This window comes from Antennarius striatus, chromosome 15 (genome assembly GCF_040054535.1).
Source record: "Antennarius striatus isolate MH-2024 chromosome 15, ASM4005453v1, whole genome shotgun sequence".
Taxonomy (NCBI): domain Eukaryota; kingdom Metazoa; phylum Chordata; class Actinopteri; order Lophiiformes; family Antennariidae; genus Antennarius; species Antennarius striatus.
The window spans coordinates 6,510,911-6,523,764 of NC_090790.1; the positions used below are offsets into that span (position 1 = coordinate 6,510,911).

The window sequence follows — 12,854 nt, forward strand, 5'->3', positions numbered from 1 at the left end:
GTCGAGATCACTTTGAGTTTTTTAATAACGTTTTTTTCTGTCCATGAAAGAACAATCAGAACAATCCACAAAGAACAGATGATAAAATTTCATCTCTTTAAAAATAAACAAAAATATAATGAAAGGGACATTGCAGCGACAGGTTGAACATGGCAAAGTAAAGGCGAGTTACCAAGATGCCAAAGCCAGCGGTGACTTGTCTTTCGTCCGAAAATCATCTCATTCAAATAAGCTTTTCCACAACATATGCGACACGAGAAAAAGGAAAGAACAAGGTACACAAGCGAGGGATAAAATTACCTTTGTACAAAAATAGATCTTTTTTCCAAGTGTTACTTTTCGTTCCACTTGGACGTTAATATGGTCTATGCAACAAAGAAAGCATCGATTGTGTCACAAGCTCAGCTTTTCCTGATTACACTTTTAACGCGACTGCCAAGCAACACATTTTGGAGGGTTTGTAGTTTTCTTTTTTGAGGTCCCGTAAACTAGTGAGAAGAAGCTGGTTCTGTTTAGAGCTGCTGCGATTCTGCTGGTTGATCGGGGCCTGATTCAACAACGTCAAAGTTGAAAAAATGCAAAAATCCCTCAGAAAACACTGGAAAGAAAAACACTGAGTTGGTTTAGAATAGTTTGGTCTGAAAGAATCGTCTCCCTCTGTCAATGCTGGAATTGCTCAAGGAACAGATCTGCTGATATATATTTATAAATATATACACATGTACATATTAACAAAATATAGCTTTATGTTATAAAGCATTCGTGTAGGTCGTCGTTCTACACGGGTGATCCTTTGTCTAGTCAACTATTCGCCTCCTGCAGGGAGAAACCTTGCACATCATCCACCATATGGCTTCAGAGACCAGTCACAGTAAACTACAAGGAGGAGACGTCAGACTTCAGGAAATTAGAGGACATTCTCCTTGAAGTGGGGCAAATGAGATGGAAACGTACACGGTTTAATATTCGCTGTAGCTTTTAACAGTTTGGCAACATGAAAAAAATGGACAATAACTTTAAAAAAAAATTGACATCCTTTTTTGTCTCAACGAAGAACCTTTGTGGGATGACAACTACTGTAAACTGATCTCAAACTGGCAGTCGATTGTGATGACACCGGCCACCTCAATTAAAATATTGAGCCCTACTTCAAGCCATACCAACAATATTGCTCCTTTCCCAGCTTCAATAAGCACAGACTTTGAGAGGTGCTCTTGTGAAAATCACGAGGAACTGTGTTGATGAAGATGCTGATGATGACAATAATAATGATGATGCTGTGAGAGCCACCTTTATGTTGGATTGAATATTAGAAAAGTTCAAGTAATGTTGCAGTGTCGTTTTCTTCCCACTAGAGGGAGCTCACAGCTTAACTGCCATCGTCACATCTGTCATCCACATCTGACGGGGTGGAGATTTGACATGTGAGCGTCTGAATCAAAGATTTTCTCTCTCTTCATCAGACAATTAGATTGATGGTCATCTGTGGATCATTAGAGAGCCCCTCGGCTGAAACTGGAACCAAGTCAGGATGTAAAAATGTCCATTAGGTCAGCTTTGACACCTCCATGGAGTCCTGATGGTGCCACCAGAATAATTTGTCCGACTTCATTATTGTCATTTAATATGCTGATAAATTAAACAATGCAATCAGAGTATAATTCTGGGGGTGGAGGAGGTGCCACCACCAAACCTATAAAAGCTCCTGTTGCAGCTCTGTGGATTACTTTAACTCTGAAGAGTTGTTTTCAAAGCTTTCAAGGCAGGCTGAGGACAACTTGCGTGCTTTGTAAACACAACACTTTTGAAGTGTTTCAAGCCGGACAAACAACCTTCAGCTCTCTCCACCTGTGTGAAGTTTGTTTATGCATACATCCGTACATTCAATGTACATTCATGTCTTTAAAGTTCCAGCATGTAAACTGTACATGCTACAGAACATAAATTCATCAGATTTTTTTTTTTCTTTTTTTGTAGGCACATGGAATATAAAATAAATAAAATCCATTTTTACTTTTAAGTACTTGACGTGGCTGTTTTTTAATCACCTTATTTTTAAGGTTTTGTCATCGTATTTGAAATAAAATCCAGTGAATATTTGTTTGATCTGAGAATATTTGATTATGACATGATTATTCAAATGGCACACTCAACAACTCCAGCTCCAACATGAACCGCCTCAATTTACTGGTGGGTTGGTGAAAGCAATGATTAGGGTCCAGATAGAGTCAAGGTGTTTATGATGTTGATGAACATGCAGAGGAAGAAACATCCTTGATTTCTCTTTTGGTCCTCAAATGATCCTCAGTGATTGTACTTTAAATACTTTGGTCCATGTTGCCACGGACCAATTTCATTTGTGAGCCAACAGCTGCTTGTGTCAGTCAGACAATAATGGATAAACCAGACAAACCATGACTGGATTAAATAGCCAAACAGCGATGGAAAAAATTTAGACAGTCCAGGAAAATGTTACAGCAGACTCACACCTAATTAACACTTGTTTTAAAAATGTTGGAGCCAGTAGGCAACCACTCTGTAGACAATCTTTGGAAACGTACATGATGCATAGTTTTTTGCAGAAGAGAGGAAGCAGAGAACAGAAAAGCATATTTACACACAACATGAAAAGATATTTAAGGTTTCAGTTGACTGGATCGAGACACGGTTGTCCAGAGAAGTGCGGCGAGAACTAGTGTGTGCGCCCCCCGGTGAGGAGAAAAAAACTGAGGCGTTCCTGATTAGAACTCGGGAGGTCTGTTACGACAACATCAGCTCTCCTTTTTTAAGAATTCGACTGTAGTCATGAGGTTAAGTGCCAAGTAACAAACAAACAAACAAACAAATAATGGCTCTGCTGCAATGACAAGCGTTTCTCCCACATCCTACCGATGATAAAGTGAACGAAGGTCGAAGGGATGAGATGGACGTAATCGTGCATTGCTGCTTTTAAAATGAAAAACTGAAAGCAACATGAATACTGCGTATGGTCGTAACTTCCTGTACACGTAGATATGAGGTGTCTCACCCGCTGCGTTGCAAAGCAGACGGATTTGTGAGTGTGGAGGTGAATATGGTGTGCAGACATTCACATAAAAAGAAGCGAAGAGCTTGGTGAAAAGGACAGACGAGGAGCTTGGAGGCTGGTAAAAAAAAAAAAAAGTCTCCCGATGGACGAGGTCCTGTGCTCGCTTTCCAGCCATTGTGATCGCCTGGACGTTACAACCGAGGTTAATATTAACAGGATGACGAAAGCTGCTTCCTGTGAGGACTGGTAGTCTTTCAGAGCATCGTGTAGCATAAAGGTAATGCAGTTTAATGTACAGCAGCCTGCATCTTCCCGTGTCTGCAGGACTGCACAGATTGTACACAACAAGCTCTCCCAAATCCATTTCAGTTGACTAACAATAACCAAAGTACTGATCAGTGAACTAATGTGTTGATTGTTGCACAGTGCTATTAGAGTAAGACATGGTTGTATTTGTTGGAATTGGGTAGAGACCTGAGGTTTTTTTTTTTTTTTTTTTTGAGCACTTGCAGTCTTTTTAACGCAACTCTTGAGTTGTAGTACAGAAAGCTCTCGCTTAGAAAACAGCTAGTGCAAGACCTGACATGTTCAGTTGAGTCAGGCAGGAGTTCCTTTGAGCAGACGTATTGTCTCCCCCGCTCCACCATTCCCTCCCCGAAGTAAGTTCAGCCCTGAAAGAGAAGTGAGGGCTCCTCTCTTAGTCCACGATTGTCCTGATCACAACACTGAGTGTCCAAGTATGACATCACCACCATTATTTTTTTGGAATACCTGTAAGTATATAACTGTGGGTGTTTAAACCTGATCATATCCACTTTTTTTTTTTCCTCGTCAAGGTGCAGGAAAAGCGAGGATGAAAAGATGGCTCAATACATTTCTTTTGTCCCCTCTCCAGCCTTATTTCAGTCTACTGTTGCTTCTCCTGTTGCCGTGTGATTTTTCATATATATATATTTCTTATTTATATATTTTTACAGGATATAAAACAGACCCATAGACGTGATGATTTGAAACACATCACGGGGGGGGAGAGCTAAAGAGAAGAGGGAGGGGAGAGAGGAAGGGTGAGGTCGTCCATTCGAAGTGATCTGTCCCTTGCTGGAGATGATATTTGCTCCCCGATTCAAGGCAGAGAGGCGGGGGGAGAGTAGGGGGGGGGCTCAACCCTCCTCTGCTATTATGTCATTTGATGCGGGGCTTCTAGCATCTCCATGAGGAAGGTGTCGATGGGCGTGTCGCCGATGAGCTTGAAGAAGAACAAGTGCTCTAGACACTTGAGGCCGATGGAGCGCAGCGCCGGTAACCGCAGCAACAGCTTGGCGAATCTGTCACCACACAGGGAGGAGAAGGGGACAAGTATTATTACTTGGACAGGAAAAAGGAGGTGGAGAGAGGGGTGGATGACCATGATGAGAAACATTCTCAGAACAAACTGAAAAGTTTGGGTGGTAGATATTTAGGAGTTTCACATAAGAACATTAAAAAAAAAAAATTCTCTGTTTACTTATTTTGACAGCTTATAAAGTTTATTCCACCCGGTATTTCTGGGACCAACAACAGCTGATTGTCAGGAGAGCACAGTGAGGTTACAGCGTGTACCGAACAGATGGAACCTGTACATGCAAATGTGTGCATTCTGCTGTATTAATGATATGCAGTTGATAAAACTCAAAGAACCGAGGAGGGTTAGAAGGAAATGTATATGAAGAAACAGCAACAGAGGAGGAGTAGGACTCCAATATTAAAAATGTAAAATTATTCTTATACACAGTGCCTCTGTGCAGGAAATCATCAGAGCTATCGTACAAATGAAATTAACTGTATAATAGTGGTGATACTTGGCTATAATTATCATCACAGTTATAATAGGATAAATGCAAGCTGAAGCTGTGCTTTTTATCCGGGATTGCAGCTTATCTCAGATGTGTGCAGATAATTTTTTTTGTGTTTTTTTTTCCGAACCTGCCGGGCTGCTCCGGGTACTTCTGTTTGCAGTAAGCTTCTAAAGACGCGTACACTTTCTCTCTCAACGCTTCTACCTCACTGGGGTTGGACAAGCCTTTTGAATCTGTGGAGATAAGCACAAACGTTTCATAAATAAATCACAAACAAAAGCAAACCTAACTGCTGTGACAGAGAGGACTCAACTTGTCCTGTTTGTGCTGCCTACTGCCAGGACCTAAGCCATAATTAACAACACAAACATGTCACAGATAAACAATTCTGATCAACAAAACAATGAATGGATATTCGCTGTCAGTGATTGGACAGCATCACAGTGTGGGAAAGGAAGGATCGTCACACACAAACCCTCCCTCTGCTTTCTTACTCAGATCAGTCCAGCGGAAGCCTAATTAACAAGGAATCAGGCCGAGAAGTGAACTGAGGTCACTGGGCCTGTATGTGGAACACAAGGTCGGTATGTCTGGATGGAACAGATCCACAGTGGCCCCCAGAGGGACAGAGGTGGGAGGCTCCCACAGAGTCATTAAAACCTGGGTCACACTCTGAGGTTGGTTTGGTACACGCTGGCGCACTGGGATGGGGCTTAAACATAGAGCAGAAAGCTGAGGGATACAGGCATGGGCTTAAGTAAATCTGCCACCTTTTTTGGGTGGATTGGAAAACACCATAAAAACTAAATTAGATGAGAATATCCAACAGACTAAAGCACTGTTTTTTATTCAGTGTCGTTTTCAAATAAATTGCTGAATGCTCTGCTACTTCTTGTTGTCCTTCACAAACCCACAAAAACCCATCCTGGCCTTTTGTATTCATGCTTATATTTCATGTGTGCAGGAGAGCAGGGACAAAGGCAGCAAGTCAAGACGCTTGGGAGCAGAATTCAAATTAATTTATTTATTAATTTTAATGTATTTTATTTTGTTGAACACTAGAGAAATGGAGTAGGTGTCTTTTTAAAAGAAGAGTTAGTTAAGAGTGTCTTGGAGGTGAAAACTTGAAATTGAGGGTGTTATGTATAATATGATTAGTGGTTAGGCCCCACAGGTAGGATGTGAACTGGAGGACAAAGAGAAATCCTAGATGTAGGTAGAAGAAGTTAGTCGGAGCATTCCAGAGATAACTTGTGGTTGGTGCAGGTTTTAATACACATGTTGGGGATGAAATAGAGTTGATGAAGACGTGAAGGGCAAGTTTGGCATCCAGGAACGAAACTTGGAGGGGCAGATGATGGTGCAGATCCAAGCAGGCTGGAAAGGGTGGAGGAAAATGTCAGGCGTCTTATGTGACAGAAAAGTCTCCGCTGGAATGGATGTAAAAGTCTATAAGACAGTGGTGAGAACAGCCATGATGTGCAGATTAGAGACAGAACCCCTGAAAGGAAAACAGGAAGCTGAGCTGGAGGTGGAAATGAGGATATTGAGGTTCTCTCTAGTACTGACCAGGTTGAATCGGATCAGAAGTGAGTTCATCAGAGGAGCAGCCAAGGTCAGATGTTTTGGAGACAGAGAGCAGACTTGGATGGTTTGGACACATTCAGAGGAGAGATTGTGAGTATATTGGTAAAAGGGCGGTGAGGATGGAGCTACCAGGCAAGAGGAAGACCAAAGAGAAGGTGGATGGATGGAGTGAGGGACGACAGTTGGTGTTAGACTGTTGTGTTTATTGCTTTTCTCTGGAAAACTTTTAAGGTTCAAGTAAGATGTGGTTGCACACACATGTAAAATACTGTAAATAATAAATATTGTGGATTCTTAACATGCAGCTTGGAAACCTTTGAAGCTGTTTCTCAAAACTACAAAACTAAAACTGAATCGCTGCAGCCTTTATACTCATCTTTCCTTTCTGTAACCCATTTAAGATATACCAAGTGATTGCTTTGCTTCCAAGTGAAACTTCAGCAGTGAATTAAGGCTTACATATATTGAAAGTTACCTGGGTTGAAAAGGACAATGGCTCGGAGACACCCCAGTTCCGTCTTATCCATCTGCATATCCCTCATCTTTGACACCAACTCAGTGAGCACTCTGTAGAGGAACAGAGTCAGACATGTGGCTCATTCACAATCAGCTCATTAAATCCCTCTTGGCTGCTGCACTTGTTCTGTGTTACATTAGATTGCAGAAGCCATTACAGTATAATGGGCACACATTGTAAGCATCATAGGAATGATCCAGAACCCACTCTGGAACATTCAAAATATGGTTTAGCTACTTTCCAACTCAAATCTATTTTGAACCAATACATCGGCACAGTGAGATGGTCGGAAAGGTTTACAACGCTGCAAAGTAATTATTTTTGGTACATGGGTTTCATAAAAGGAAACCCACAGAGTAAATACAAGCTGTAATCTAAAACCAGCACTCCCACTGTCTGCGTGTGACGTCACCGGTGGGAGTGTCAGCGCGTGGAGTCGCTCGAACTCCTCACCCCTCTTTGACTTGGTCACACCCTCTTTTTATTTTCCCTCTCTTCCCATTCTCATCTGGTAAATTCAACTGTGGCTCTTAGCTCATTGTAATTCAATTTGCTCCGAGGAGGAACAACTGGCCTGAAAAGAAAAAAAAAAAAAAAAGGGAAAGAAAAGACTCAAATGTTTAAGTTAATCAGTCTCTTTATTCATTTGGCGGAGAGAGAGAGAAGAGACGATAAAGAAACTATCTCTTCTCTGTATCTTAATGCTTGTCACAGTTAATGTCCAGATATGGAAAACGTCCTGTGGCTGTGAACGCTGATGACTGAGCATAGTGGCTGGTGATGGGAGGGGGGAGACAGGAAAAGACAGACTGCTGTTAATAAGAATTTGGGGCAGCAAAATTTTTTTTTTTTATTTTTTTTAAATAATTCACTAATGACAAGAATGCTTGAATAACATGGGTCAGTAAAGGCCTGACATATATTTAGTTTGCATGTTTTATGACCTTTCTAAACCTTGGCTCAAGGCGTACCACTGCTGAGACACACACTCTTGTGAATTCAGTCTGTCAGAAAGCTGTCAGATCAGCCACCGATCGGTTACTACCTGACGTCCCAAACAATGATTCAAGCATGGATTGTTTTCTTTTCCTTCATATTTTAGTGTTTTTGTGTGACCCCTGATGCACAACGATGAACAAACCAAAGACGCTGGAAGAATATTTAGTTCTTGAGCTGCTTCCTCAAAGGTGTTGATATTTCAGTTTTATCATGTTGTAAATAATGAAACCATTATTCTCATAAATGATCCCTTTAATGGCAGTTTGACGTTGTGACTATTGGTTTATTAGCAGGTGATTGATTATTGATTACCCCTACCTAAATTATTTATTATCTCTACCTAATAGTATAATTCTAAAATATATTTTTAGCAACTTAATGAAGGAAGTTAACTAATAAATAAAATGTTCAGACACTGGCTAGTAATAATTAATAATTAATACCCTTCTGCTGCTTGATTTATTAACAAGCATAACATTCCCAAATGTATAACTAGCATGTCACTATTAAGCTTTAATTAAGGGTGTATGATGATAAATTAATAATTTATTAACGGAATAAGAAGCCATCAAGTTCAACTTCAGAGCAAACTACAAATTCATGCTGGAGTAAATACCTTCATCAGTTTGATTAAGTAACAACTGAAGCATGCCTCAAATTCTAACATTATAATAATAAATTTGCAGATTTCTTTAAAAGTTGAATACTTAAATAATTGAATAATTTTATTTAAACTGGTTGCATAACTTGAATGAGACTTTTTTTATTAATTGTTCAATTAATTTATTGTTTTTTTAATTTACCATAAAAACAAATCTTACATGAAGCTATTATTTAATAGCTGTTTTTTGATCTTCGTTTTGATCAAAAAACAGCACCTACAACATTTCCGCTGCAGCATGTAGATAGTTAAACATGAGTGTAAGGAAGTTACATGAACAAAGCTAAAACTGACCTGTCAAAGATGGCCCCCACTCCGGCACTATGGGCGCTGTTGCGGTGGACATGAAGCCCCGTCGCCAACAGAATCCCATCTTTAATCGCTATTGAACGGTGTGAAAATGATGCAATGAGGAGTTCATTCCAACCTGTGGCAGAGATGAGGAGAGGGATGGAAGAGAAATGAGACGGGGGGAGGGCACAAGCAAATCCTAGTACAAAAGTTCACACAGCATTCAAAACTGACAACAAAGAGGGAATTCCAATGAATCAATTAAACTGCAGCGGTAAAAGCATGCAGCTTTCTCAAGCACAGGCATCAGGTTATTACCAAAACATTTGAATCATGCTTTCTGAAGAGACAAGCGTGTAAAAAGGGATGAACCGCGCCTGCCATCACAATAACGACAACAGACTTGAAGTGCCAAAGCATGGGCTTGACACAGGGCGCACAGGAGACACAAGACACCTTTTGAGTGACAGGGCTCCTTTAACTGTTCTGCCTGGCAACACTCGCCTCTTCTCCCCTGAGTTGAGTTGGGCATTAGAGGAGGGAAGCTTTTATGTGTTATACAGCAGAACTAAAGTGGTTATTTATAGAAAACCTGAGAGTGGAGAAGAGATGAGCTCTACACAATAATATCTCTCTCTGCTTTGCTGAAGTATCTCCATCATATATGTGCTTAACCATAGGATGGGTGTGCAGTCTGTTTTTCCCTCAAGGTGGGTTAAGAACATAATGGTGTAATTTGGATAGACAGGCAGGCAGCAAGGACAGTGAGTTGAAAGAACCCAGAAGACCTCTTTGCATGTGATGCTACTGGGGCCCCGTCCACACGATGACGGATTTTTTGAAAACGCAACTTTTCTGTTGCGTTTACGCCTTCCGTCCACACGACAACGCAGATATCCGGAACGAAAACACAACTTTTTAAAAACGCTGGCCGAGGTGGATTTTTTAAAAAAACGCTGGGTCTGTGTTGTAATGTGGACGTCGTATCCGCAACTTTTTAAAAACGCTGACGCCTTGCCTGCGACGAAAACCGCTGTGACGTCATATTTATGGGCCCGTGTGTTGTGACAACAAAACACGGAGGATTCCTATTGGATAAAATTTGACTCAATACCATGCCACCACATGATTTGGCATGCTTATAGCCGTCTTCGAAAACGCACTGGTGCGTTTACATGTGGACGCAGTCGTGTGGACACAAATCGTTTTCGATGCGTTTTTAAAAAGTTGCGTTTTTTAAAAAATCCTTCATCGTGTGGACGGGGCGGGGCCCAAGTGATTTTAGGTCTCTGTGATGCTGAGTGGCTGGCTTTTTTTTTTCACACAAAATCAACACATAACACAAAGAAATGGTATTGGTGGGTGTGGCTATCTTAGTCACATGCTCCCATCAAATAATCAGGTTTACTAAAGATGAAACCATTAAATATTACCAAAATAATTTATTTCATGTAAAACGTAATATTTTCAGTGTATGATTCTGATCAGTAATACTCATTATTTGTCCTAAAATACCAAAGAGAAAAAAACAAGATGATGTCTGACTACATTATCAGTTTTTGAGCACATTTGTACCAGATTCTAACTCATGTTCAGTTCACGTCTTTCCCTCAAAAGGGTTCCTTAATGCAATTTCCTACACGACCAAGAACATTTTATTCTGTGTTTTTGTTTTATTATTAGATTATTTGCTCACAAAATGAAGGTTTTTAAGGACTTCCGTGGTAAATATGACGTACCTGCTCGTAGAAGGATGACCTGGTCATCAAGTGGCAGCTCAGAAAAGTGAGGGATCCTCTTGGCCCACTCCACCAGGGTAAAGAGCTGTTTGTCAGCTGCTTGACAGATATTTGTCACTGGATCGTTGGGCTGCAGGACAACACAAATTCAGAAGTTAAAATTTCAGGTACATTTTTGAAATTCTTGCTCGACACAGGTCTTGAACCGGCCAGCAGAAAGCTGCCAAACAGACTTTCTTTGGTGACCTTTTAGCTGAAACAGAAATCAGTCTTTTGGACAGCTAACAGAACTCAAGAGGCTCTTCTTATATTCTACTCTACTGACACTTCACAATGTAATAAGCACTTAAAAGCCTGAATGGGACTTTATCACCACGTAGTACAAGACTTTACACTCAGCAAATATCCTTATTTTACTCCCAGTAAAACTATTTAGGACTATCTGACTATCCCTCAGACCAAGAGACTCGCAAAATGAACTTAGTCTGTTACTAGTCCAGTTATTGATCAATATCCATATCATAGTTTGAATGACCTAGTTTATTTCCGAGCACCATCACCATAAATTGTTTTGAACATTGCTATTTTTTGAGACTGAATAATACATGTATAAAAAAAGGCATCCCCTGCAAAAAAATTTTACCTTGGAGTGTGAATTTTTGTACAAGTGTATCACATCAGTATCAAGGGTGAATTTGGTAAAAATCAGTTCGGTAGAGTATTAAAATGATAATAATGAAAATTTATGAATAGTTTACACAAAACCTGCAAGGTGAAATCATACATAAGGAATTTTTATGTTTTGCCAAGAAACAGGGAGTATACAGTATGTTATGGTGCCTGAATGCTTGGACACTTCAAAAAATTGGAAACTTGTCAAGAAATTGTAAGCTGATCTGGGTAAGAACGGCTTTCTGGTCGCCTAAAGTAATATTCAAAGAGACAGCACCCACTAAGAATTTAAACTAGTATCACAAAATTTTATACACATGAGCATCATTTAAAGATCTACAAAATAATTATCTATGTCCCATGATGAATATCCAAGGTGGAGTTAGTTAATTTGAATTCAATGCAATGCAGAGTACTTTAATAAGTGCTGACTAGTGATTGAGCTAGACTGACTTAAAATCATAATTCCACTAAAAATATAAAGAGTAAATTTCTGTCTTTTTAATTTAGATAGTAGTTTTCATTTAGAGATGATAATGATTGCTTGCAAATAAAGAACACGTTCAAAGACAAAGACTGGTTGTCCTTAACTGTCTTGATGAATCAGATTGAGAAGAACAGTTCTTTAACCAACGGGGAGTCTGAGCAGCGGTGGAATAATAATGTAACACATATACAGTGCATTATGACTTAGTCACCAAAATGTAAATCCATCTGGGCAGGGGAAAAACTAAGCAACACTGTCAACGTCTGACAAGTAATTTACCCTAATCCCAGGAGTGTATACCATTGATATGTGTAAACAAAGAGTTTGAGCATGTGGTTTGCATAAATTTAAATCAAGTAAACACCGTTAAATTCAAAGCATCCCTGTGTGAACTCTTATAGAAAACATTAGAAACTTCTCCCTAACTTCCTTCTCCAAATCCCACAGATCGATGCTAAAAGCTCAGAGGATCCCCACATCAACTGCGGCTCTCCAGAGAAGATTAGTTAAAGATGAAGGGAGAAACATCCTTCCACTCACATCCTCCTGTTATAGAAGGCAGGCCAAAGACTCTCCCTTCTTCTCCCTCCCTATGGTGTGAAACTCACATTGACTGCAGAGTATCACAGATATGAAAAACTTAAACCAGACACAAAGCCTATTCTGTTGTGAAAACTCCACTTCTTCTTTTTTCTTCAGGGTGAGAAAGAAAACAGGGTCCCTATGAATATTTCAGCGTGTGATCTCCGTGGGAGACATGGATGGCCTGGCTCAGTGCGACAGTTTTCATGAGTTGCATTTCCTCTAAAAACACTAATATATTCGGGTAATTCATTCAGAAGGGCAGACCTAGCCAAAACAAAGACAAAAAAAAAAAAAAAGAAGCTCCGTCGTTCACAACATTGAGCCACCCCTCCTTGTATGAATGCAAGTCCCAGGGTTCTCGTTAAACATGGCGAGCCTCATGAATGTTGTATGGCTATCTTAGCCATGTTTACACTGACCTGGTTTCTCTGCCTCTGTCTGCTGAGATGACAA

The 12,854-nt window shown here is 40.2% G+C and overlaps 1 protein-coding gene across 5 annotated transcripts in view; it reads right to left on the reverse strand.

Annotated features, from left to right (window-relative positions):
* Positions 1–7: 7 nt before the first annotated feature.
* rxraa (retinoid X receptor, alpha a) overlaps positions 8–12,854 on the reverse strand; it is a 99,488-nt gene continuing 86,641 nt past the window's right edge. For 2 of the 5 annotated variants that reach the window (XM_068334012.1, XM_068334011.1), the window contains exons 7-11: positions 10,658–10,787; positions 8,922–9,054; positions 6,926–7,017; positions 4,991–5,096; positions 8–4,353 (exon numbers count right to left, since the gene is read on the reverse strand). In XM_068334012.1, the coding sequence (XP_068190113.1) occupies positions 4,206–4,353; positions 4,991–5,096; positions 6,926–7,017; positions 8,922–9,054; positions 10,658–10,787 (609 nt within the window). In that variant the 3' untranslated portion in view covers positions 8–4,205. The other 3 variants (XM_068334010.1, XM_068334009.1, XM_068334013.1) reach the window with 2 other exon arrangements.